Here is a 26,838-nt window from a genome sequence, read left to right as displayed (position 1 = left end):
CACCTGCCATGCGTGCTATGTGCCCCTTCTGCCCGGAATGCTTTGTGGCTTCAATCATTGGCACTTGAGCTACTTGCTTTATAGATTTAACCTGTTTGTTACTTGGGTTGTTCTGTATCAGGAAAATGTCGCTAATAAAACTTCATTTCTGTCTGATGCAACCAGAACCCTGTGTGTAGGTTTTCTTCCATTCTGTAGGTGTAAACACTTAAAAAGAAAACACAAAGCCATGCCAACACATGTCTCCAGGTAGAAAAGTTGATGATACACTACTATAGTTGATAATGAAATTTAGAGTTCAAGCACAATTTCTGAGCATTCAGGGCAGATCATAATCTTCCTGGAGCATCCTGTGCCGTGCCTTTGTTTTTTAATAACATGCCAGATACTCTCGTGGAACTGAGCCCTAAGACTCAGTATCAGTTGAATATCAGCTCAGAACAGACTGCAGAATCTCAGCACTATATGAATGCTAATAAAGTTGGCATCAAATGAGTGCCCACCCAGGCCTGACACAAAAAACCATGAATGATTACAGAACCATGGTTGTAAAATGAAAGGAATGTTTCAATTTGTGATTCACAAAAACCTATCTGACGGTCATCAGTTTAAAATGGAAATGCACAAACTAGGGACCTGTTTTTGAACAGACATGAAAAAGAAGTTAAAAGAAAATACAATTTAAAGGTTCTTTACAAAGTTCTCCATAAAATGTTAATACTAACAGCAATATTTGCCTTCTACCTGTGACAAATGAAGTACATGTGAAAGTACCTGGAATGTTTACTTTTGGATATAGGAAGATGCGTACTGTGAAGAAAATGAACATAAACTCTTTCAGCCACATCCAACTGTTGCTTAAAAACATTCCTGACTACGGTTTGCAAAAAATTTGATTGCTTGGACGCTGCAACAGCTCGGAGCAACTCAACAAACAAATAATCAGAAAGCACTCTCTTGTTATTAGCTATCTTTTGGGAGTTGCATTTGCTTTGTCCAGCTTTTTTATGTGCTTTTTTATAGTCATTATGTCAAAGAAATTATAGTATAGCTTTCTCCAGTGATTGGGACAGCTTTGTTCATGAAAACAAACAGTAGCTTGTTTCATTGCAACCCACCTCCATGGATAAAATCAATTTCCAGAGACTTAGTTGAAAAAAATATTGGAGACTAACAAATTCAGAGATCAAAGGAAATGAAATGTATTGTCCTAGGCCTTTCAAAGCAGTCTCTCGTGTACGTTTGAGGAAACTCAGGAACTTCTGCATGATATTTTGGAGGAGAGAGGGCTGCCAAAGTAGACAGATCATAAACCACAGCTTTATTAATTTTAATGAGAAGTTAGCATCTGAATTCCTCAGACTCATTTGAAAGCCTTAGTCCATTGTACAGCTACCACCTAGACAACACAGAATAGACGTCAACTATAGGCTGTGCAGCTCGCAAGTAAACCCAGCAATGGAAAACCTGGAAAGGAACGTAAAATACTAGTGCCTGCCCAGCATGCCAGTCTCCCTGTAGCTGCCCCGAGGCAGGTTCAGCTCACAGCTGTTTGCAGAAGGCTCTGTCCTAACCCCGGCCAAGACAGGATGTCTACAGTGAAGCCAAGTTTTAAAAAAAGGCACGCAGCGGTCCAAGCTCCCAAGGCTAGCAGAGTACCCTGGGCAAACGAGGGGCCAAAATTACCCTGAGGCTGCACAAGTGAAGGGTGTATTTCACTTGGACATGAACTTGCTGGCTTAACTGCTGATGCAGAGCTGGGTGCTCAGGGAGTGGCCTCTAGTGGTGAATAAAGAGTCAAAGAAAATGTGGTTTGTGTGGAACAGGAGCTAGCACCATTGATTAAAGGTAAAACAGGTGGATGCATAAGGGTGTGGATTGAGAGAATAGATGCAAAATTAATTTCCAGAAATACAGGTCACATTGTCATGCAAACTTTCTCAACACTTGGAAACTATGCAGGGAAATAGAAATACTTGACCTACACCAAACCGAAGTCCGTATTTGTTTGTGTTGTGCCTGCATGAACCAGGTTTTGCAGACTTGTTAAACAGACTTTGTGCTACACAAATACTTCCAGTGACACACAACAGAAAGAAAGAGATTCTAGTAATGCTGGTTTCTATTTCTTTTTTTTTTAGATACTTGGACTACACACATCATCTAGAAAGAGATGTGACGTTCATTGTAAATGGTACGTGGATTATTTGAAAGTAATCAACTGTGCTTAAGCCAGAGCCCTCTAGAGGGTACTATATTGTTACCTCTTGCACCTTAGATGTTACAACTACCTCCACAGATGTCAATCTACGCTTTAAATTAACCTTTAAAGAGTATTTCTTTTCCTGTCATGTAATTAATTGTTGCTGCCCAACAGGCACTAAGTGCTACACATCACATGATGACGTTCAGAAGGGGTTAAAACAGGCAGAATGGAGACAGCACCTAGGAAGACACCTGGTTTGAGAGAATGAAGGATCTTCAGGAGAAAGTCACTGGTGTGGCTAAGGAAATTAAAAGAGAGTATGAGAGAGGAATAGGTAATCTCACTGTATCTTAAACAAGGACTGAAGAAAACCCTGTGGATCTAGACAGTGAGAATGTTTGGATGAATGGAATACAGCTGGGGTCTTCCATAGAGATCTATGAAATTTGGGGATATGTCCCCCTGAAGGTTGTGGCCACAGAGATAATTCTCCATTCAACATACAGAAGATCAAAATGAAGGATTAATTAATTCCACTGTATCAGTCTAGGGCAATTGGATACCCTGGGCTGTATTTTGAGTGCTGTAACTTCGGTGACCCTGTCTCAAAAATAACACAACAGAGCTGGAAAAGATTCAGGGAATGGTGGAAAAAGTATAGAAAAGACTTCTGCATGTGCACTGGACAGTATCCTAGAGAGTTTCAGCATCAGAAGGAGGAGGCACATCATGACCAAGGATATGACAGCATTGTCTCTAAACACAGCAGTATGCAAAATCACAACTGACATGAAGGTGTTTCTAATGAAAGTTAGTTGACAAAAAGTTAAGTCATAATTTTGTAGATTTTTTCACGAGTCAGTTCAAAATTTTGTTTCTCTCTTAAGGAGTATTTCCCACATATTGAAGTCCCTTTCCATCTGGAGTCAGAGCTAACACCTCTAGGTTCTTTGGAAGCCAGTGGCAGTATCTACAAGGACATGCCTTTAGGCAGCTGAATTCAAGCTCTGGGATTCAGCACCTCAAGTTTATTTCTCATCGCATATTAAGCCTTTAAAGACTAAGCACTTCCACAGATAGCAGATAACATTCTAGCGGTAACAGTTCATACCCCTCCCCTTCCAACTCAACAATATTTTGTTGATGAGCCTTTCTATATAATTCTTATGATAAAAGAAGAAAATTAGATATATGGATATACAAAAGCTTATTGTAAAATCATAAACCTATTAAAACCCCCCAAAACAAAAGACTCTACAAGAATATGGCTGCACCCAGGGTGAAGCTGTACTGTTTGCAAGCAGTTGTCTGTCGGTTCTCAGAGGCATGGTGGGAGCAGGAATCTGGCTTGTAAGCAGTTTCCTTGGCGCCTGTGCTGCTCCGGGAGGCAGGCAGGTAGGAGTGCTGTTTCACGGGGTGCTTGAGAAGCTGAATGGCAGCAGCTACGTGCCAAGAGCAAAGCAGAAGTGAAAGGTGCTCCTGTCCAGGACTTCAGCCCCAGCTCTTCTTACATCCACGGGGCACATACAGGCACACCGTCTTCAAACTCAAACAGTCCTACTCCCTCCTCTGATGCGTACCTTCATGTGTAAGGTGCCTCAATCCCTTCTCACTCTTCTTTTGCTAATTTTAATAAGTTTATTTCTTCTTCCATAATATGGAATCTCTTCCTAAAATACTTCTAGGTTGAATTCATCCTCCCTCACTGTGGATAAGCTGATTTTGAGATGGTAACTCATAGGAGGTTCCACCAGCTCCTTGTGCTTCCTTCGTACTAGCCAAATGACTCTTCTGTAGGAGTTATAGTGCCAATATTTAATGCACGGCTGGAAACCCAAGAACTTCTTTCTGTTCAAAGCTCTTCTCAGTTTCATAGAAGCTTGATTAGTAAAGTTGGAAAAAGCAACTCACTGAACATCCCATATTGCATAGGCAGTGGAAAAAAATACACAGCTGTTTCTTACTCTGTGTTTCATGTTGCGAGATATTCTCTCACCATTGGCAAACACAATTCACTGTAACAAGTTCAGATAATGATCATATTTTTTCAGATCTAATCTTTGGCAGTATATCTTTTCATCAAAATTTTTTTACTGCATTATATCATTATACATATTCTGAGACATATTCTGAGAAATGGCTATTTTTAATATGATGTATCAGAAATTTCTCCTCTCAATTTCCTCTGAGTCCATTTAAAACAGCTACCATAAAATTAATGGCTGTTTGACAGGAAAAGATTTAATATGCTTTCCCTTGCAAAACACCACTTTTGTGGCTGTCATCCGGTTTTCTTCAACAAGAAAAATGACTGAAATCACCATCCTGCACTTTCAGAAAAAGTTAAATACCAACAGGACCTTCCTCAATATAAGCAGTGACAACAGAGTAAAAAATTCAGTGTAAAGCTCCCTTTTATAACAGACATGAAAATGCAGTTTCAAAAATTAATAATTTATTTCAGTAAATTAAAGTAAATTTCTAAATAGCTAATGTAACTTTCAAATAAACTAATGATGAAGACTCCCTTGGAGGATGCTAGTCTTACGAATCATTGTCTGTGATCACAGGAGGAAGACAAAAGCTGAAATACTGAATTTCGCCACACGGAAGACTGGAGGAGACAGACAACCAAGGCGGAGCCGTCATTAACTCCCATTACTAGCGATATATTGCCAGATTAATAGAAGCTATGAGATATTGTATTATCCAACAAAATAACCAACAAAGAGCCACCCACATAAAATTATAGTGCATGCTTTGTGTGAATCAACACAGACATACTTGAACAGAACGGTAATGCGTTTTACTTACCTCAGACGAAATTTCCTTAGCACATCACTTTTGGCATGAGCACTCAGGTTGGCAAACTTCATGGGAAGCTGGACTACCCTCCTTAGAAGCGACACCCACCCAACAAGGTATAAATAGCCATCAGCGAGGGCAGAAGGCTGCAGTTTGATTTTCTGTATCAAGCTGTGCAGCAGGCTTTGCATTTGGGGCTGGATATCTGATTACTTCCACCATGAGCTGCAGCATCAAGAGAACATCTAGTACATCTTACAGGAGTGGTGGAGGTGGAGGCATCTCTGGTGGCGGTAGTGGCAGGGGTTCCTCCGTCTCCTGCAGGCGATATGCCTCCTCTGTGATAGGCGGTGGAAGCTATGGTGGGGGAGCATGCAACATTGGCTATGGAGGGGGCATGAGCGCTGGCAGCCTTGCTGGTGGCTTTGGCGGAGGCTTTGGTGGTAGCTTTGGTGGTGGCTTTGGTGGTGGCTTTGGTGGAGGCTTTGGTGGAGGCTTTGGTGCTGGGGGGGACATGCTCCTGAGCGGCAACGAGAAGGTCACCATGCAGAACCTCAATGACCGCCTGGCTGCCTACCTGGACAAAGTGCGAAGGCTGGAGGAAGAAAATGCCCAGCTCGAGCACCACATCCGGGAGTGGTACCGGAAACAAGCTCCCAGTGTTTCAAAGGACTACACCTCCTACTACCAGACCATCGAACAACTCCAAAATCAGGTAGGATCACCCCGACTAACGTGGCTCCATCTCCCGCACGCTATTCTCACTTGGAAGGACTTCCGCCTTCCCTCTGGTACTGGCTCTAAAGGGGTGGGAGGGACCTACTGGACGGCCGTGCTGGTGGTACCGCAGGCACAAACCTGCTGAGCTGCGCCTCCCATCGCTTGGGTAAGCAAAACCCCACGCCATCCCACAAGCAAAAGGGACGTGCTCTGGGGGCACAGCCCGAGGCATCGAGGAGTGCTCCACCAGGCCCAAACATGCTGGTGCACCTAACTGGAATCCCACGTTGCACAGGTGGCTCCAAACCAGGCATGTGTGCTTTCCAGTCCTTCCCTCTGCTCCCACCCAGTTCAGCTGGATGGAGTGCAAAGCCAAAGCACCTGCACTGCAAGATCTGAACTCCCTTTGTCCCTGCACACTCCTGCATACACCAGACAGAAGGACCAAGGCCTTCCCTTACAATCAGCTTACATTCGTACCAAGAAAATAGAGTAAACGCACCGTGAAAAAGTACATTGCAGGAAAAGGGCTGAAGAGATTCCTTGGGACACATGTGGAACTCTCTCTAACTTGAGAAAGAGAATCAAAAAGTAGGGAGGACGGTCTGAGACAGCCCGAGTTTCCTTGAAAAGTAAATTTGGAGTGTTACCCTCTCACATGGCCCCTGCATTACTGCAGGAAATAATTCCAAAAACCACAACAATGCCCTACCAAAGCTTTGGGTTTTCTTTCTTCTTGTCCTGGGTGTCTTGAACACAGAAAGATTCATCTCCAACTTCCCCTTTTCCAGATCATTTCTGCCACTGTGGACAATAATAAACTGCTTCTGGACATCGATAACAGCAAGATGACTGCTGATGACTTCCGAATGAAGTGAGTGCCGCCTCTCTGTGAACCTTACATGCTTTTCAAATCCTGCTCATAATTTCAGGAGACAAGGCAGCACTGCCCCGATTGGTGTTACTGAGTCTTCATGTTTTATTGGGACACTGACCTTGGAAAGATGTTTGATATTGACTGTCATCATCTCATTTATCCATTTCTCTGTCTTTCTTGTCTGTGTTAAAGGTATGAGAATGAACTGGTCATCCGTCAGACTGTGGAGGCTGATATTAATGGCTTGAGAAATATCCTGGATGACCTTACTCTGGTTAGATCTTCACTGGAATCCGAGCTAGAGTCCTTGAAGGACGAGCTGATTGCTCTTAAGAGAAACCATGAGGAGGTACGATGCAATGATAAATAGCATGGCCAAGACACAGTCCTTTGATTCTTCAGGGTTCCCAAAGTTCCGTATCAAGTCAATGCAGACTCATGTCATGCAATTGCCATTCCTTTGTACCTTGATCCTGCTTTGCCCACTGTCCCCAACACAAGAAATGACCTGTGCTCTCTGCTTCTCTCTTCGGACTCTCTGCAGGAAATGAGACAGCTGCAGTCTCAAACTGGTGGCGATGTGAGCGTGGAGGTCAATGCTGCCCCTGGAGAAGACCTGACAAAGGTGCTGAACGACCTGAGAAACGAATACGAGCAGATCATTGAGAGGAACCGCAGAGAGGTTGAGCAGTGGTATGAAGTCAAGGTACATAGCAGTGCACAAGTCTCTTTCTGTGGGAATGCCCAGGCACCCTGGTGCTGGGCATGCAACAGCTCTGGCTAAAAGGGGGAGGCTGCTCACCTGCACCTCACTTGCACGGCTGGGGAATGGGAAGGAAAGAGCCGCTGGGGAAAGACTGCAGTGGCAGAGGGGGAGCAGGCCAGGCCTGGTGTGCAAAGGTGGGTGGAACGTCAGGACCTACGGAGCAATGGCTAGGCTGTCCTCGATGCGGACAGGGCGGAAGGGAGAGGCTCCACAATTATCTTAGCTCCCTGAGGAGAATTTCTCACTCAGAAAGTGTCTTTGGGGTTTCACTCCTGCAGATTGAAGAAGTCAATCGGCAGGTCACTTCTAGCAGCCAGGACATCCAGACAAGCAGCCACCAGCTCACTGAATTGAGACGCGAAATGCAGAACCTGGAGATCGAACTGCAGGCGCAGCTCAGCACGGTACGTGGGGCAGGACCGCTGAGGGCCCTTCCCTCCTCGGAATGGGCAGGGAGGGGTAGAGCTCTGGTCCTAAACTCCTGCATTTCCACTTCCAGAAAAACTCGCTGGAAAACTCCTTGGCAGAAACCGAATCTCGCTACGGCTGCCTGCTGCAACAAATCCAAGGGCAGATTAACGCTGTAGAGGAGGAGCTGGCCAGCATCCGCTGTGAGATGGAGAGTCAGAACCAGGAGTACAAGATGCTCCTGGGCATCAAGACCCGCCTGGAACAGGAGATTGCTCAGTACCGGGCACTGCTGCAGGAGGGACAGCAAGACATTGTGTACGTATTCCATATTAGAGCAAGGGAATAAAAAGAAATCCTTCTGTACTTAATTGCTAATAGAGACTTCCTGTCTATTGAGCTACATCAACATCTTTTTTGACTGAACATCTGGTGGTTTGGGGGTTTTTGGTGCATTAATTACTCTCCTTTTACAGTGCCTCCCAAGGAGCTTTCCAAGGAGGTGGAAAATCTTCCCATTCATATTCTTCTACTTCCTACTCTCATTCCCAGAGTGGTGACATGACAGGTAAGACAGCACTTTGTAAAGATGTTTATTAGTGGGTTACATCTACCCCAATGACTACAATATATACCGTCAGAAAAAAGTTTTGTATTTTGGGCTGGCTGAGATTCCCAGGTCCAGTAGCCCAGGACTAAGAGAACCTCATTGACTCTGTCACACAGGAATCAGGGGTTAAAATACAGTAAGTCTTGCCCTTCCCTTTACAGATGATAAACTTTACATGATGGAATATATTTTTTTGCTCATTGGAATAAAAAAAACACAGCTCTGAGAAAGTGCCTAGGGTATTGCTGGGCTTGGAACCTCTGAGCTTCTCCCACTGCTCTCCTGCTAACACAGCATGTTAAGTGAAAGAATTCAGTTCATCAGGAAAGATCACATTCCCCTTTAAAGCAATCATTTGCTCTGTCTTTACACAGGACAGTCAAGAGTGTGCTAGACAACAGCAGCGACACTGGCATCCTCCCAACTAAGACACGTTGAACATGGACACCTAGAGACTGAACCAAGCGCTTCTGCAGCACAGCTGATGCAACTGGAACAATTTGGAAGGAGTGTGCGGTCACCAGCTTCATCATCCCTTCTTCCATTCTGCAATACTTGTCTTACTAAACTTGTCTTTGTCAACTGGTTCTTCGTTTAAAGGCTTCAATTCTGCTGATAACACTGCCTCGAATAAAACTTTACTTCTGCAATGCAAATAAAAACAATGTGTCTGAGAAATTTAATTTAACAAACTTTGAACGGGTATTTATCAAGCTAACCAATCAAATACAGGCTGTCCTATCATACTTTTGTAACATAGTCTCAGAACAATCTACTTTGCACTAAGAAAACGAGCATCATGCAGAGATACTATCACTGAGCAAGGGGAAATGTCACTAATTCTGAGCACGGTTGTATGAAGGCTGTGACATCTTCCAAGCTCTGCCTGTGGGAACTGTCTGTCAGGTAAGAGTGTCAGAACTCTCTGCTCAAAAGCAAGAGGTACAAGGTTGAAAACAGAAATCCATTCTTGACACAATTTTTCTCCTTCCTGTGAAATTACAAACCATTTACCATTTTGTTTTCTAATGGCCATTAACGTATTGCTTTCTGGCCCCTTGCCTTCCTGCTTTTTACTAAAGACACTCTGAATTACGTGAGTGAAAGGAGAAAGAAAATACCAATGATGGGTAACTCTCTGAAGATTATTTAATTAACTGTTAATGTACTAAACTGTGCTCAATGCCACTACTATGACTCATCTGAGTCCATTAATCTTTGTCTTTACTCGGCTCATCATAGCTAGAGTTCCTGCGGGAAGGTGTGACTCAGTATAGGTTGTTCTAGTACGTATGGGTTTCCTGACATCAAGTATTTCTACACCTTTGACTATGCAGAGAATTACGTATTGCTAACTTCTGTTAGGAAATACAGCCAACAAGGCAATGTGCCTGTTTCCTTCAGTGTCATGCACAAAAAACATTCCCATGTTTTATGATAGAAATTTCACTTTAAATACCAATATAATACCAAGAACCCAATTTTTGTCAATACACTCTTGGCTGATACTATGCCTTAAGGGGAATCAGAGATGTGTTTAATCCACTGAAGTAAAGTCTAGACTTTATTTTTCTGCTTAAGAAGATAAAATATGCAATAAAACTGGAGATGAGAAAGCAATACTAAATTAGAACAGCTATTTTATACATATTCTGCTTTCTGAAGATGACAGTGAAGCCTCTTTTCAATCTATAACTGTATGCATCAGATGCACAAAATGAGCCAGGTTTCATTCAATTACAAGTGCCTGTTGTCCCCTTTCTCCATCTATCAAATCTGGTCTCTAGTATTTGCTGTTTCATCTAAGACTTGAGGGTATTGTTCTGTCAGGGTAACGAAATGAAACGTTTTCTCATGATAGACAACTTACAAGAGTATTATTTAGGTTAGGTCTTCTTTAAGGAATCATGTGGCTTGGCTCTGCCACCACAGTATCGTAATTGCAGTCTGCAGTAAGTATCCACAAAGAAGAGATACTTTCTATTCATGTTGAAAACCTGGGTTTCCAAACTGACTTTTTTCAGTCCAGCATCAGGAATTTGTATGAACAAAAGCCCTTCTCCAAAGGAAAAAAAAGCTCATTTCAGGTTTTAATAGTATAGAAAGTGATGTAAAGCAAATGTAGGCATGACTTTCATCTCCAAAGGCTGCTGGAATTCATTCACATCTCAGCTGTACTTAACATACCCAAAACAGCTTAAGAAGACATCTTTTTTGAGGCAGGATTATGGAAACTTGAACTACAGTTAGTGTATATAAATAAGCGCTGAAAGGTTATTTTGCTCCCTTCTAATCTTCCAGAAGCACAGAGAAGTATCAGAATGATCAAAAACACAGTCTTTCACATCCAGAGAACTCAAGGGAACACCAGAGCTGCAGTACATCTTTCCCCATTTCTGAACTAATTTGTAAGAGTGTAAGGTCTTTGTGAAATAGGCAGCACTATGAAGAGTCTTAAGTTAAATCTGCAAAACCAAAGCTATGCAAAATCTTCAGACTGAAAGGAGTGGACGCACTGCAAAACTACCAGTCACTGCAGCAGGATTAGATCACTGGTGGAATCCTCCTGCTGCTGCCAGTACAACGCCTTTTGCATATCGCCACTGATTCATGAGGCGCTAACCTCCATCTTAAGTATGGGGCAAGGGCTGCTGCCCTGGGAAAAATGCATGGAAATGCCATAGGCATGTCAAAAGCATGGCATGCCTCACTGCCTCCATCTAAGGCTGGCAGATGCTCCAGAAACCTTGTAATATGTTCGATCAGGTCTCCTGATATCACTGTCTGCTCCTGGCACACACTTCACTTCATCCATGGTTCTTAGAAAAAGCGATACAGTTGCTTATTGTTCTGAAAAGATCTACAGGAAAGAAAAACAAAAGGGCTTTGGCAGGGAGGAATTTAGAATTCAATTAGTTAACATCATTGACAATAACAGCATATTCTAGCAGGTAGAGAGAAAGAGAACAGGAAAGGATTGCTATACTAGAAGAGCTTAATTTCTCTTGGGAATTACTTTTAAACTTTTCCTTTTTCAGTGGTAGAAAGGGCTACTGAACCAACAACTTAGGCTGTAGAATTAAAATAGCTCACATTTAATAGGATTTTCTGTAGGTCTACACATGTGCAAAGTATAAAGGTCCATCCCAGGGAGTCACGTAAGAGAAAAATAAGAATAGAATCTGGGGCTATGGAAATCGTTCGTCTCTGAACAAACTGAAGAAATTCAGAGGTGTGTGATGCTAAAGGGCGACGGATGAGGAATGCACAGATGGAGTTACTGATGAAACTCATGGGAGCAGCACTCTTCTTACCAAGGCCACAGTTGACTTATTTGTTGTAGAACAATTAATTACCAGTAATTGTTTCTGAGGTTGTCCTCTCCCTCTTGTGTGACTAAAGACATACATCCAGTAATAGCATCATAGCTTCTGTGAAAACCACTGACTACTTTAGGTTCTTTTCCCAATTCACAGTATCTGTTTGTGGCTCCGCATTCAATTTCACCAGCAAGTAACCAGCACTTGGAAAGGCTTCATAACATTGTTACTTCAAACAAACTTTTCTGATTCACAGAGGTTCATGGGGTGCATTATGAGCAAAAAGTCTTCCAGGGGAAGATATGATTTCAAAGCTCTAACAGTCTCTTCAAATGGCTGAGGAGCCTCTCTACCCTCTACAACAGAAAACATCTGACCTTTTTCTGTCATCACAAGGGTTATGAATGTTAATGGCAATTGAGAGACCTGGCTCTTTTGGCCTGTGAAGTAAATCAGTATGTCCAAATTGACTCACAACAGCCATTGCAGGCTAAAGAGCTGTGTCCACAGGACGGTGGACCAAAAATGCATAGGAGATATGGAAATACCCATGGGTTACAGAATAGAAAGTCTAAAGTTTAAGTCTTTGTGATACAGTTACAGCAGTAAGCATAGTTAGATCAGTTATTCAAAAAAGAAAAAAAAAAGAAGAAGAGAGGGACAGCGAGACAGGGAAAAGGCGTCTGTTGATGGTATGAAATTACAGCATTGGGAAATGTTTGGAATTGTTGGGTCAGATGTTATGATGCAACAACGCCGAGAAGGAGATATAAAATCAACACCTCTGGCATTAATGCCAATCAGCAATAAACACCTCATAGGGAAGGATAAAGGTGCATTTCAACAATCTAATGAGGAAAATATGACTAAGGAATCACACCCTGTGAGAAAAAAATTTTTATTTTTTAATAATGATGACTCAGTTTCAATAACATATGCAAAGCAACTGGTTCTGACGTGCAGATAATTAGAGAGGTTCCAATAAAAGAACATTCATAATTATGAAGATCAAAGTATTACATTATCTTCAGCATATCTATGAAAATGTGTGTGGGGTATCAAGAAAGAGGATAAATGGCTTTCCATGATTCTTCAGTCGGCCATAACATGCATTAGTAACTTTTATGGGTCTCATAATCATTGTGGCTAAGAGGGAAAATGTTGCTCCAGCCACAACTGCAAGCTGTGTAGAAGTAAGATCGTAAATGAAGAAACGAACAACGAAATGTAGTAGGTAATTTTTAACTTCCAAATAGAGATGCATTCCATCAAAGTTTAACTCTCACAAAAAGAGGCCCCTTGTTGTTCAGGCTTAAAATTTATGTTTTTCAAAAGTTATTTAAAGGCAAAATTTCATTTCCAAAGAAGGGTTCATCACATCCTGTTCTCTTACAGAAGTGCTGCAATTGTGCAGCAGTGTGAGAGACCTCTGCAGTGTTAGAGACAAAAGATAGAAGGCAAAGGGGATGTAAGGGGTCATCACAGCTGAGCCTCTACTACATGAGGGTAAAATCCCTACCACCAACTGACCAAGGTCAGTCTCAAAACTCGTTCTTTTTTCCATCCAAAGCTCCCACAATGGAAGCACCTTCCAGACCCTTGTGCCTCCCACAGTTTAAAAGCTCCCCTTCATTTCCAGCCCAAATACACTCAAAACCAAATTATGCCCCTTCCTATCTGGACAACAGGATTGCCCTTTATTGTAAATAGCTCTGGTGTCTCCTTCCTCGAGAGCAAGCTGATAACCATCTTAGCCTCCATTTCGCTAAGTTGAAAAGCTGAATCTTTCTGCCTTCCTCTCCCAAGACAGAGTCAGTGATGCCTTATAGGTTCTACACATCTCTTTCAGTTTAAAATAATCTGTGAGTGACTGGAAATTTGCACAAAATTTTTAAAATCACAACTTTAAAATTACAGCATTGCATGTCCATCGCTCTGTGCAAGAGATAGGATTATTTCCTAGAAGTGATACTACCAGACTTTAGTGAAAACAGAAATATCATTGTTCTTCAAAGGTTATTCTATTGAGATTTACCACTAAGCATTCTGAAAGATGGTACCCATGATGAGGTTTCTTTGTAGTGAAGGACCTTACAGATTCTGTTTCCAAAAGTGTCAGTTACTGGCAGTTCTGCAGGCAAAATGAAACAAGACTCATGCACAGGGTGCCTGAGTTCGTATTTCTCCAACTCTGAAATTAAAACAGAGCAACTAGGTGGTGCTTTCACCACCTGTTTTCAGGACAAAAAATGACTACAAAGAACAAAGAGGAACGATTAAAATGAGTCTCACTCACTAAGTAGCCAGCAACATACTATCTGAAACAAAATCTAACACACAGCCACCCACCTGAAATTATAGTGCATGCTTTGTGTGAATCAGCATGCAGACACAATACCTATGGGGAGGGCTGTCCCAATCCCAAAAAGAAATTCCCCTTAGCACATCACTTTTGGCATGAGGACTAAGGCTGGCAAATTTCATGGGAAGCTGGACTACCCTCCTTAGAAGCGACACCCACCCAACAAGGTATAAATAGCCATCAGCAAGGGCAGAAGGCTGCAGTTTGATTTTCTGTATCAAGCTGTGCAGCAGGCTTTGCATTTGGGGCTGGATATCTGATTACTTCCACCATGAGCTGCAGCATCAAGAGAACATCTAGTACATCTTACAGGAGTGGTGGAGGTGGAGGCATCTCTGGTGGCGGTAGTGGCAGGGGTTCCTCCGTCTCCTGCAGGCGATATGCCTCCTCTGTGATAGGCGGTGGAAGCTATGGTGGGGGAGCATGCAACATTGGCTATGGAGGGGGCATGAGCGCTGGCAGCCTTGCTGGTGGCTTTGGCGGAGGCTTTGGCGGAGGCTTTGGTGGTGGCTTTGGTGGTGGTTTTGGTGGAGGCTTTGGTGGAGGCTTTGGTGCTGGGGGGGACATGCTCCTGAGCGGCAACGAGAAGGTCACCATGCAGAACCTCAATGACCGCCTGGCTGCCTACCTGGACAAAGTGCGAAGGCTGGAGGAAGAAAATGCCCAGCTCGAGCACCACATCCGGGAGTGGTACCGGAAACAAGCTCCCAGTGTTTCAAAGGACTACACCTCCTACTACCAGACCATCGAACAACTCCAAAATCAGGTAGGATCACCCCGACTAACGTGGCTCCATCTCCCGCACGCTATTCTCACTTGGAAGGACTTCCGCCTTCCCTCTGGTACTGGCTCTAAAGGGGTGGGAGGGACCTACTGGACGGCCGTGCTGGTGGTACCGCAGGCACAAACCTGCTGAGCTGCGCCTCCCATCGCTTGGGTAAGCAAAACCCCACGCCATCCCACAAGCAAAAGGGACGTGCTCTGGGGGCACAGCCCGAGGCATCGAGGAGTGCTCCACCAGGCCCAAACATGCTGGTGCACCTAACTGGAATCCCACGTTGCACAGGTGGCTCCAAACCAGGCATGTGTGCTTTCCAGTCCTTCCCTCTGCTCCCACCCAGTTCAGCTGGATGGAGTGCAAAGCCAAAGCACCTGCACTGCAAGATCTGAACTCCCTTTGTCTCTGCACACTCCTGCATACACCACATGGAAGGACCAAGGCCTTCCCTTACAATCAGCTTTTTTTATAATAAGATGATTACAGCATCAGGGACAAAGACTACACTTTCTTACACACCCACAGTGCAGAAACCCATAGGTGTTGGAGATCTCCCAGCATAAATGTTCTTCTATTCTTTCTGCTATCAAAATATTCTTTCATCAGAATGTTTGGGGAAGCCAAAATCGTGCACACATCAGTTCTTGTGTCATGGCATTTCAATAACATTCTGTGGACCCTGCATTACTGCAGGAAACAATTCTAAGACCTGGAACAATACCCTACCAAAGCTTTGGGTTTTCTTTCTTCTTGTCCTGGGTGTCTTGAACACAGAAAGACTCATCTCCAACTTCCCCTTTTCCAGATCATTTCTGCCACTGTGGATAACAACAAACTGGTTCTGGACATCGATAACAGCAAGATGACTGCTGATGACTTCCGAATGAAGTGAGTGCCTCTCTGTGAACCTTGCATCTTTCATGTCATGAATTTTATGAGATTTATGAGTGCAGGTGATGACGCCCTGTCCCAAGTGGTATGACCAAGCCTAGGCATTGTAAAGAAATGGATGTGTAATGCTTCTCTATTCTTTGGTACAGGTATGAGAATGAACTTGTCATCCGTCAGACTGTGGAGGCTGATATTAATGGCTTGAGAAATATCCTGGATGACCTCACTCGCACTCGGTCTGCACTGGAATCCGAGCTAGAGTCCTTGAAGGACGAGCTGATTGCTCTTAAGAGAAACCATGAGGAGGTACGATGCAATGATAAATAGCATGGCCAAGACACAGTCCTTTGATTCTTCAGGGTTCCCAAAGTTCCGTATCAAGTCAATGCAGACTCATGTCATGCAATTGCCATTCCTTTGTACCTTGATCCTGCTTTGCCCACTGTCCCCAACACAAGAAATGACCTGTGCTCTCTGCTTCTCTCTTCGGACTCTCTGCAGGAAATGAGACAGCTGCAGTCTCAAACTGGTGGCGATGTGAGTGTGGAGGTCAATGCTGCCCCTGGAGAAGACCTGACAAAGGTGCTGAACGACCTGAGAAACGAATACGAGCAGATCATTGAGAGGAACCGCAGAGAGGTTGAGCAGTGGTATGAAGTCAAGGTACGTAGCAATGCACAAAGTTGAGTCTCCTTCTGTGGGAATGCCCAGGCACCCTGGTGCTGGGCATGCAACAGCTCTGGCTAAAAGGGGGAGGCTGCTCACCTGCACCTCACTTGCACGGCTGGGGAATGGGAAGGAAAGAGCCGCTGGGGAAAGACTGCAGTGGCAGAGGGGGAGCAGGCCAGGCCTGGTGTGCAAAGGTGGGTGGAACGTCAGGACCTACGGAGCAATGGCTAGGCTGTCCTCGATGCGGACAGGGCGGAAGGGAGAGGCTCCACAATTATCTTAGCTCCCTGAGGAGAATTTCTCACTCAGAAAGTGTCTTTGGGGTTTCACTCCTGCAGATTGAAGAAGTCAATCGGCAGGTCACTTCTAGCAGCCAGGACATCCAGACAAGCAGCCACCAGCTCACTGAATTGAGACGCGAAATGCAGAACCTGGAGATCGAACTGCAGGCGCAGCTCAGCACGGTACGTGGGGCAGGACCGCTGAGGGCCCTTCCCTCCTCGGAATGGGCAGGGAGGGGTAGAGCTCTGGCCCTAAACTCCTGCATTTCCACTTCCAGAAAAACTCGCTGGAAAACTCCTTGGCAGAAACCGAATCTCGCTACGGCTGCCTGCTGCAACAAATCCAAGGGCAGATTAACGCTGTAGAGGAGGAGCTGGCCAGCATCCGCTGTGAGATGGAGAGTCAGAACCAGGAGTACAAGATGCTCCTGGGCATCAAGACCCGCCTGGAACAGGAGATTGCTCAGTACCGGGCACTGCTGCAGGAGGGACAGCAAGACATTGTGTACGTATTCTGTTTGCATATAAGGGCATAAATTCTAATGCAGTCTTTTGTCTATTGGGACTCACAGAAGACAGAGTAGAATGTTTTACCAGTCTGTAGTTGAAGTCTAAATACAACAGATATTTTTCATAGCATCTACACTGAAATGTATATATCATAAACTTAATAAGCACATCAAGCACAGAGGGAAACACAGAGCATATAGTTACTGGCATATTTTCAGTTCATCAGTTCCTCTTGGCCTGTTTGTGCAGAGTGAATTCCATGAGAGGAATCACCATGCAAAACCAAACTGATATAATATAGGCAGTAATATACTGCCTTCTGTCAGCAGATGAGCAAGCACAGCTGGAATGTGAGAGTAGAAGAATTATACTTCTACAGTCTTGTTATTTCTGCTTCTACATTTTTCTAGGAAAATTTAGCAGAAAGGAATGAAATAAAAAAAGATCAAGAAATATTTGCAAGGTCCAGGAAAAGCCGAGCTGTTACAGGCGCTGCACATTATGTCATAGTATGTCTCCTTATGAATGTATTTATCATTCCCTTTATTAAAACTCCTTTCCTTGCACAGAACGTCTCAAGGAGCTCTCCAAGGAGGGGGAATATCCTCCCACTCTTATTCTTCTACTTCCTACTCTCACAGTCAATCTGGCGACAAGACAGGTAAGAAAGATCTTCCAAAGAGGATCCTAATTTATCCTGTCCCCATGGCTTTCATATTTTGTGTTTCACCTCTTTTCCTGTTAATACTATCCCTTGTGTTAGGGCTTCCACATTTGCAATTGCAACAGGGATTTAACCATTCACAATCAAATCTCTTAATTTCAAGGTGTCTTAGCTTCAGTTACAGAAACAAGCTAAGCTCCTTTCCAATGCTTTTGCTGACACAGATGGACATTTAAATGATGGATACATCTGAAATGTCAGTGCTGCAAGAGAATCTTGATTTCCCCATCAGAGTAACGGTTTCTTCTTTCATTCCACAGGGCAGTCAAGAGTGTGTTAAGATACCACCGATGTGTTGGTCTTCCCTGATCTACCTACTTCCGTCTGAGCAGCCCGGCCTACAACACAATAATACACACAGCACATGCACTGTGTACCTACCCAATGCATAGATTGCACTACAAATGCTATTCATGAAGTCAAGATGAATAATTTCTAGGACTGTCCTAAAATTACCTACTTCTTCCTCTTTTTATTGTTCTTCATCTGCAATCACTGTATCTGCATACACTTATCTGCAGTGCAATTGGTGATCTACTTTCTGCTGATAACAATGCCCCTAATAAAACTTTACTTTTCTGCAATGCAAAGAAAACTGTGTGTCCAACAATCTATTCGGCATATTAATATTTTATTTAAATTTAGGTAGAACAAATGAGATATACCTTCACAGAGAAATTAAGGTTGGGTGTATTATGTAACATGGCCCCAAAGAAAATTGTGTATCCTAACTTAATCAGACCATGTTTGGATAAAATATTGGAGAATGAATGAATGCAGTCACATTAAACTCAAGAGTGACACCTATAGGGAAGAAAAAAGGATGAGTGAAACCCTTTTTCACAGCATACATTCCAAGGGATGTGCAAGTAGTTGATTTGCCAGTTCAGCAGCTGAACTGAAACAATCAGGATTAATTAAGCCCAAAATTTCATGAAAATTTTGGCACATCAAAACCACTTGCCTTTGGGTCACTGAATGAGAAATCAATCATATTCAGGCAGCCCTCTCTCCCAACTTTTAGATGAGGGCTCTATCTAATCTTGTTCAATAAAAGCAAAGGATTAGATCAGGAAATGAGTGATGAGTATGCAAAGAAGTTCTCCTTATAACACAAAGTTCAATTTTTAGGATTATTCCTCCTGACATGTTGGAAGGTCTGGGCTCAGGTCTCTTATCTAATGGTTCAAAATAAAGGAAGGGAGTACTCTTATTCCATAAGACAGTATTCCTAGCTCCATGGTTGTACAGCGTTCTTGGGTGGATGGGGGCAGGATGGAGGGGTGGAAGCAAGGTTCAATCTTTCTTACTAAAACTGCTCCACTTCATATACACACGTTAGACAGAGGAAGAAAAAATGGTGAAATACCTCACTCATTTAAAACTTACAGACCTGTATTTCAGTCTTTGATTTGCAATGAGATGAGAAAGCAGCTGAACAGGGTCTACCACATATCAAGGGAGTGATTCAGCTGCCGCCCTACAGGGTGGGTCTCACAAGCCTTCATTGTTCTCTGAACAGCGCATAAATCACTAACGTTTTTTATTCTGTCAAATAGCTTTGCACTTGCACTTTGGTTTGCAAACAAGATTCAGGTCAGGTAAAATATCGCCTTTTTGGATAACAATGTATGACTTAAAAAGGCACCAAACTGTCTACATGTTACAATCCAAATCCAAATTCTCAGCACAGCAGAAAAAAGAGATGAGTCAGATAAACTATTTCCCTAGAAAACAAAGGCAATTATAAAGTCAAAGCAAAAATACCTCTCCCTTGAGTCAAACAGGACTCTCATGCTCCTGTACAAGCTAACAGAGCCCCATGTTCTGCCTTATGCTCCATTTTACTTCTCCTATCAACCAGTGCTGACTACCTCAAAAAAAAAAGGTCTAAACCTCAGCATTAGCCAGCTATAATGGACTTTGGGGTGAAATACCTTATTTGACCACATTTTAAATAGAAAGAATGTTTATGATCCTAGAAAGGAGCCAATTCTTTTCTGGGCTATCTGTCTGCAACATTCTCGCATCTCCCTCTTCTCTTCTGCTGCCTCTCTTAAGTGGGAAAGTGGAGAAACCTCTGTGCTGGGTGCGCTGCCGTCGGTCCCTGCAGAGCATTTTAAGAGTAATGAACTGAGGCTGCGCCCGCCGCTGAGCCGAGCACACCCGCCTCTGGCTTTCCTTTGACTTTGCTGGATGGAGTTATCAGGCAGGACTTACCAGAGCATAATTTGCCCATCGTAATATCAAAACCCAATATCAAAACCGAGATGGAATGAGCTGAAATCAGTCTATATTTGCAATGTCAGTGCAAGGGAATATTGTACTCTGCTCTTTTGTGGTTCAGTCTGGTTCTGTTCCTTTGGATAACTGCACAGCAGAAAGAGATCCTACAGTCTGGATCACGGGGCAGGCTTTTTTTGAAGCCGATGATGCAGGATGTCAGTCCATACAGCGGGCCGGTTCACACAGCATCCTCTAGTGGCAAATTCAGAAAATAGACAATAGGATTTGTGACAGAAGCTGTTCAATACAGTCTCAAAATTTCAAGCCTCAGACCTGGGAAATGGTTAAGCCAAGGGAAGAACAGCTTAAAAAATAATAAAATAGATACATCTTTCACAGGGGTAACATTGTAATGCCAGAGGGGGTAATAAACCAAATTAATAGACAGACAGTAAAAAATGTTAGAAATTAATTCATTACGAAGGACAGGGGAGAGAAAGAGAGGAAGTATCTGTTTCACATAATTCTGCCTGAAGGTTTTGAGGTAATTCCATATGAAATCAGCAAATTCAGATTAAGTCAAAACCTCCTGGATTGTTCTTGCATGTGTTTAATCAGCATTGAAGTTGTTTTGTCTCTGTTTTCAACTCATTTAGTAGCCACAGTGGCTGCCACAGACAGACAGGGAGCCTGGCATTACCAAGTGAAGAGGAGAAGAATTTTATTAGGAATGAGGTTCAATTAAATGGCGCTGTGTTTAAAAAACAGGCCTGTAGGGGGGACTGTGGAGATACTGACGTTTTGTACGGTTACTATTTCCAAAGGCAACCAAAGGTATTGTGCATTACAATCTTTGGGTGTGTTTGAGTTTCTTAATTCTGGAAATTAATCATCTCCATCTGCATATATAACATTTATATGCAAAATATAACATTTTCAGGAGGTTAGATGAAGTTGAGAGGGGGAAATAGCTGGATAGAGAAGAATCCAAAACAAGAACCAGAAAATAGTGGACTGAATTCTCTGAGGGGCTTCATGCCAGATCAGGACGACCACGTATGTACCTGCAGGATCTAGACCCACAGCAAATGTCTTTGCAAAGGCAGCTGCCAGGTATGGACAGGCACAACAGCCCGCTGCTTCTAAGTCTTGCAGCTTTGTGCACACTCTTTCCAAAGTCTCTTGCACTCTTGGCTACAAGGAAATGATATCGCTGAGACAGCGCCTGCTGCCTGCAGCCTGGCCAAGCCCTTTCACTTCAGACAGCCTTTTGCAAGGTAGACTTCCCTCTTGGCCCCCACCACTGTCTCAAGTAATGAAGAAAGAAAATCTGTGACTCACGGTGCCTCTGATAAAAAATCAGACGAAAGAAAGCTACTTTTGTGCTATTTCTCACATTTACCAGCCTACCATAATCATGAAAAACAACAGCAGTCAAGTTAAGCAAGTACAAAAATTCTTGTAGGAAAATCATTTCTTTCTGTATTCCAAGTAACGTATTTCTATTAAGTTTCATGTAATACATGAAATTTTGGAGTGATAATCCCAACAAGCATCTGAATTTCTTGAATTATTTTCACACTATGACAGATGTTAATGGCAAATGCTCTCCCATGGTTGATACAGCGAACACGCAATTTCAGGTGCACTGGAGCTGGCTTTCATAACCTACTTACTACTGCCTAAAGAGAAGTTTATGCACGCTGCAATTACACCTAATAACCCACTACTTATGAACCCACGCTCAGAGATGCATTGCAAAGACTGGCTGCAGGGAACACCTTTCCGCTGGCATGCGCTCCTGTGCTTAAACAGCCCTGGCAGCAGGAGAGCGACTGTGGATCAAAGGCACTTACAGCCTTATTAATCAACATTTTCTTGCAACATTTTAATCTTAGTTCAGTTCTTTCCCACAACCCGATGTCAGACTGTGAAAAATTACGGCAGTACCAAAAAGTTCATAGTGATTACACACACGCAAAGATTTTAAACAAATGTTTACAACTCCTCTCTGTTGAAAATGCTGTTAGAAATCATGTCACCAGAATCCTACAGTTTTTATTACTTATTAAAGCTGAATCCATTAGAAAAGAATGAAAAGACACTCAGCAAGTATTTCAGTCAGCTTGATTTGGTGGTGGTGGGCTGCCCAAAATATCTAGGCAGTTGGTGCAGATCTTAGTGTATAATGAAAAGAAGGTTTAAAGCTGAATACAAGTGTCAGAAAACCACGGTTCTCAGTTACAGTTAATAGCCAGGACTGTCCAGGAAGGTAACCTACCTGATACACTCAAATACTGTGAAATTTGCCTATAAACTACTTACTGAAAATGGAGCAAACTGTTAGAGTAATAATACCTTTTTCCTTCCCTAAAGGTATGCAGTCATTCCAGGCAGGCAAAACCAGGGCTGCAGAACGTGTTTCCCCATGCGCTGATAGTTGTTACGAGAACAAGCTGGTTTAAAAACTGCTCCCTAGCAGGAGCTCTTCAAACTAATGGCCACAGGACTTGCCTCTCGTAGAGCAATACAGAGTTTGATTTTCTCACTGAGCCTAACAGAGATCTAGAGACTCTGAGAATTTATCTCAAGCAAAAAACAGTATGAAACCAACTGTAGGATCAGGAAAGCCCAAATCTGGCTGACAGGATCCATCAGCAGGGTACAAAGAGAGCTCCTTGTTTTCTAATTTGCTGAAGAACACGTGTTTAATGCTTCCACAGTAAAACCTCTATCCTTACTGGAAGTCGTGGCTTGTCACTATGATCAGAATATATTCTTATAAAACTAGCAAAAGAAATAATAAGTCTATAAATATAAATATATTAACAAATGCATATAAATACAAATATAAATATATGAGCACATAAACATAAATATGTTCTCCAAATGTTTTACAGACATGAACGGAATGAAATAGCTCATCTCTCTCTGTGCTATGAAACCCATCTACTCTGTGTTTCTACCAAGTCTGGGATTTTTTTTTTTTGAGTAGGAATTTTCCATGTGGCCTATGGGAAAATGCTCTCTGAATAGCTCTACGCCTCCTCCTTCAGCATAAATCATGGCAGAACTGCAGCTCACATGGCAAGCATTCAACATGTACTTGGTTCCTCTAAAGCCTGGGACAGGTTAGGTCTATTTGGTTTTGGCAGTGGCCTCTGAGTTGCTTATTGATGCTGCCTGCAGAAACCTGACCTCTCGTCAGTTAGACGTTTGACTCTTAATAATAGTTTCCAGCTCCACCATACCTTGTTGAGATTTACCAACCAGATAACAGGTTAAAGGAAGCACAAAAATATGTCCAGTAACTTGCCTTTCACTCACCAGGGCTTGGTGTCGTAACTGATCCTTTCTTCCCATACAATTTTTAATCATGCTATAAGAAAATCTATTTTATTTTCCTATCTTAGGTACTTTACTCCCTGATGTGCATTATCATTATAGTTCTGGATTGACAGAGAAGTCAAGAGTTTAAAGCTATTTATGTTTCTAGGGAAACAGAGACAATAATGAGGTATTTTCAAAAGTACACGCCACATCCAGTTTCAAGTATTTGCCAAGTACTTACATTGCTCCCAGTTATTTAAGTGTTTGGTTCTTCATGATCTTTTATGTATTTTCCTCATACTAGTCTATTCAAATATTATATAAATGACAAACATTGAGAAATTAAATTATAAGTCCCACTATCACTAAAGAAGCCTGTAGCTGAACAGGAATCCGCATCTTTCAAGTTCAGCTCAAATCATTGAAACATCGTTTCTTTTCTGCCATGAAAGAACTAGACCCCTAGATAAAAATGAGTTGTCCTGCATCTTAGTCTGGTAATTTCTTTTAAAACTGAACCCTTACATGACCTTATTTCTCATCTCTTTCAATGTAGAAATCGGGGCACCCACATGCATTTCTCTTCACCAAATCACATTCCCTCTACTTTGCAAAAATGGTAGTTTTCAGAAAGTTAGCAGTGTTGCTCTCTGCTCTTACCTACCCTCTTTTTAAACTGTTAACAGCTGTGTGTGCATGTGCTAGGACCTGCCTTTTCAGCACGTAAACATTCTTGTCTTTCAATCTGTTGGCACATGCAGTGAGTATGTGGCAATGCAAGGTTTATGAGGATTAAAAAAAAAAAACCATTCATGATGGGGTATAAAAGCAAGAAAGCTCAGAATTGTATCTTAGGCAGACATTCAACACAGCTATTTCCATACCAGCTGCAGATCAGTTCTTGTTATCACTGGTCCTTCCCACAAGGAAGTTTAAAGAAAAAATAGAAAATCTTGTGTTTGAATTAAAGAGATTCAGACGTTTCATGCCTATGATCTTCAATAGGAGAGAAAAACATACAAAGCTGTGATTTTAAGAGGGCATATGACATGATCAGTAGGATGGGGTGGCCAAAGTTTTGATGAGCAAGAGAAGAGATGAAGACCGAAAATATGCTTAAAAAAGAGTCAAGAAGCACATTTTCACTGATGGAAGCAGAGGTAGAAAGGAAGAATTATCAGAAGGGACAAACACTTAAAGATTTAAAAGGTTAATTCAGAACAATAACCTGACTTTCCTCATTCATCCGTAGAAGCATCTGCGGAATTGCGGGCACCAATAATGTAGGTTAAAATGTTCACAGAGTTAATTTAATTGTAATTGCATTAGCAATCCCTGGAAGCAAATTTAGCAGGATGTGAGAAGAGTGAAGTATATGCCAGTGTCACTCAAGGGCAATAAAAAATGGTTTACAGGACAATTAATAAAAATACCCTGAAACAGTGTGAACAATTTTATAAAGCAGTAGTGACTAGTAAAGCAGAGTAGATAAAGGTAAAGCAGAACCAGATCTCAGCCAGGAGCTTGGGTGTGGACCGTTTCCACCAGTCTACTGGATGACTTCACTTTAATAAATGTGCCTCTCTTACCCTCAGGTAAGTTGCAGATAAAGGAAATTCCCTTTGCTGACCATTCCTTATATTTCCTTTAGGAAAAAGCTGACCCTACAATAAATTAAGTTTATTGTAGTGGGAGAAAAAAAGACCTATGCAGAATGATAAAAGCTCCTTCTTCCTTGAGCAAACACTTCGCCATGCTAAAGGCTTTTCCAAGCATTTAAATCCATGTTATCACCGTAAGGGAGTCCCAACAAAAACAAACACATGCAGTCACTGAGGGAAAAGAGAGATGTAAAGTTAAAACAAAATCAAAAGCTTTCTGCAAACATAGAATGCCGTTTTAATAAAAATGCTGCACAAGGGACTGATTTGCTACTAGAAGCTTATGATATATTTAGTTGTATAAATAAGATTAAATAGTTACTCCATTTGAAAGCGTCTCGCAAGCTTTTCCTCTCCTGACACTTTCAGATGTACTTCCAAACTGCCATGAAGAATCGCAATTCACTCTTTGGGAAATTTTTCCCTGTATGCTGAAGCAAACCTAACCTGCTTGAGGTACATTATCAATATTCTAACAGTATAATGAATGATGATTGCTGGTTTTACTCAAGGAGTTTCAGAGGGAATGTAGAGGCCTTCAAGACCCCAATTTTCATTAATTGGATCATGAAATATTATGCAGCATCATAAACGTGCATTTTATTTTGCTAAACCCCAAAATACACTGCTTTGAGGACCTGACCTGGGAGTCTAGGGAATGATGAAGGAGTACCTAGAGGGAAGGATGTTCCTCTCTCCTTGCAGCAGGAGACAAATCAGAATACACCAGCATCTGTTCTCCTTTAAGCTTTTTGCATTTCCGTTCAGTGAAGAAAAGCACATGGACTTATGTTCTTTATAGTCTTAACTATGGACTTTAATATTTAACAATAAAATAACTGTTATTCTGTAACTTTCCTTTTGTCCGCAGGCAGACGGTAACTTGCTGATACTAGTATTTCACCTGTCACCACAGGACTTGGAACAGTTACCTGCTGGGCAGGTTTTTCCTACCCAGGGCTGAACAGGACATTCAGATCTACAGCAGGAATGACCAGCGTGTCTGTGGCAGACAGAAGTGTCCTCCATATCTCTAAGGAAAGGCTGTACAGTTTTACTGTGCAAGTTGGAGAGTTGTGTGAATGCAACAGTCTCTACAGCGAGAAAAGAACTCAGCTGTGATGCCCCTAGGGTACAGCATCCCAGTCAGGTAATGTATGGTACCTATACTGTATATATCAAGTGATATATTCTGTGCCTGAGTCATTGCAGAATTCCTCTTTCTGATACAGCCTCATAATTAGATACAGACCAATGGGACTGTTGATGCAGGTGCCTTGGCCAGCTTCCAGTTTGTGTATTTGTTCTTTTACCCTCCCTATACTTGCCCTGCAGTATGACATTTCTCTGCGTACAGAGGGGCTACAGCACTGACGTGTGGCCTAAAATACCTGATGCATTTTTATTGGTATAGAAAGACTGGGACAGAGTATGCATTTCATTTGGCTTATCTTTAATTGTTTATTTTGGTATTAAACGGATTTCTCATTCAAAGATCACAGCATGCATCTTGTGCTCCAAAAGGTTCTGTTTAGTGGGAGCACTTGTAGGTGGCAGAATTTCTGCCCAGGCCTGGTCGCTCCCTGAAAGCTGCAAATGCCGGCAGGCCGGCTTGCTCCCTCTTTCCTTAAAGCAGTTCTCCCGGGGAGTCCCAGAAGTTTGGAGGGAGTGAGGGGTGGCAAGTGAAAGAAAGA

The 26,838-nt window shown here is 42.5% G+C and overlaps 2 protein-coding genes across 2 annotated transcripts; both read left to right on the top strand.

The window, feature by feature from the left end:
- Positions 1-5,231: 5,231 nt before the first annotated feature.
- Positions 5,232-8,786, top strand: LOC142595156 (keratin, type I cytoskeletal 17-like). The gene is made up of 8 exons (XM_075722670.1): positions 5,232-5,726; positions 6,523-6,605; positions 6,801-6,957; positions 7,153-7,314; positions 7,653-7,778; positions 7,874-8,100; positions 8,259-8,350; positions 8,767-8,786. Exons 1-8 carry the CDS (start codon positions 5,232-5,234, stop codon positions 8,784-8,786), a joined length of 1,362 nt encoding a protein of 453 aa, XP_075578785.1.
- Positions 8,787-14,345: 5,559 nt separating this feature from the next.
- LOC142595195 (keratin, type I cytoskeletal 17-like) lies at positions 14,346-18,207 on the top strand. Its single transcript, XM_075722846.1, has 8 exons — positions 14,346-14,840; positions 15,658-15,740; positions 15,893-16,049; positions 16,245-16,406; positions 16,751-16,876; positions 16,972-17,198; positions 17,773-17,864; positions 18,188-18,207. Exons 1-8 carry the CDS (start codon positions 14,346-14,348, stop codon positions 18,205-18,207), a joined length of 1,362 nt encoding a protein of 453 aa, XP_075578961.1.
- Positions 18,208-26,838: the final 8,631 nt, after the last annotated feature.

Source organism: Pelecanus crispus, chromosome 18 (assembly GCF_030463565.1).
Source record: "Pelecanus crispus isolate bPelCri1 chromosome 18, bPelCri1.pri, whole genome shotgun sequence".
In the NCBI taxonomy this organism is placed as follows: Eukaryota; Metazoa; Chordata; class Aves; order Pelecaniformes; family Pelecanidae; genus Pelecanus; species Pelecanus crispus.
Note: the sequence above shows the minus strand (reverse complement) of the source record. Positions and strands in the feature narration are given on the sequence as shown.

Coding starts and splice junctions, on each gene's coding strand:
- LOC142595156 (XM_075722670.1), top strand. CDS start 5,232: ATGAGCTGCAGCATCAAGAGAACATCTAGTACATCTTACAGGAGTGGT. Junction 6,606..6,800: donor GCTGATGACTTCCGAATGAA/GTGAGTGCCGCC, acceptor TCTGTGTTAAAG/GTATGAGAATGAACTGGTCA. Junction 6,958..7,152: donor TTAAGAGAAACCATGAGGAG/GTACGATGCAAT, acceptor GACTCTCTGCAG/GAAATGAGACAGCTGCAGTC.
- LOC142595195 (XM_075722846.1), top strand. CDS start 14,346: ATGAGCTGCAGCATCAAGAGAACATCTAGTACATCTTACAGGAGTGGT. Junction 15,741..15,892: donor GCTGATGACTTCCGAATGAA/GTGAGTGCCTCT, acceptor TCTTTGGTACAG/GTATGAGAATGAACTTGTCA. Junction 16,407..16,750: donor AGCAGTGGTATGAAGTCAAG/GTACGTAGCAAT, acceptor TCACTCCTGCAG/ATTGAAGAAGTCAATCGGCA.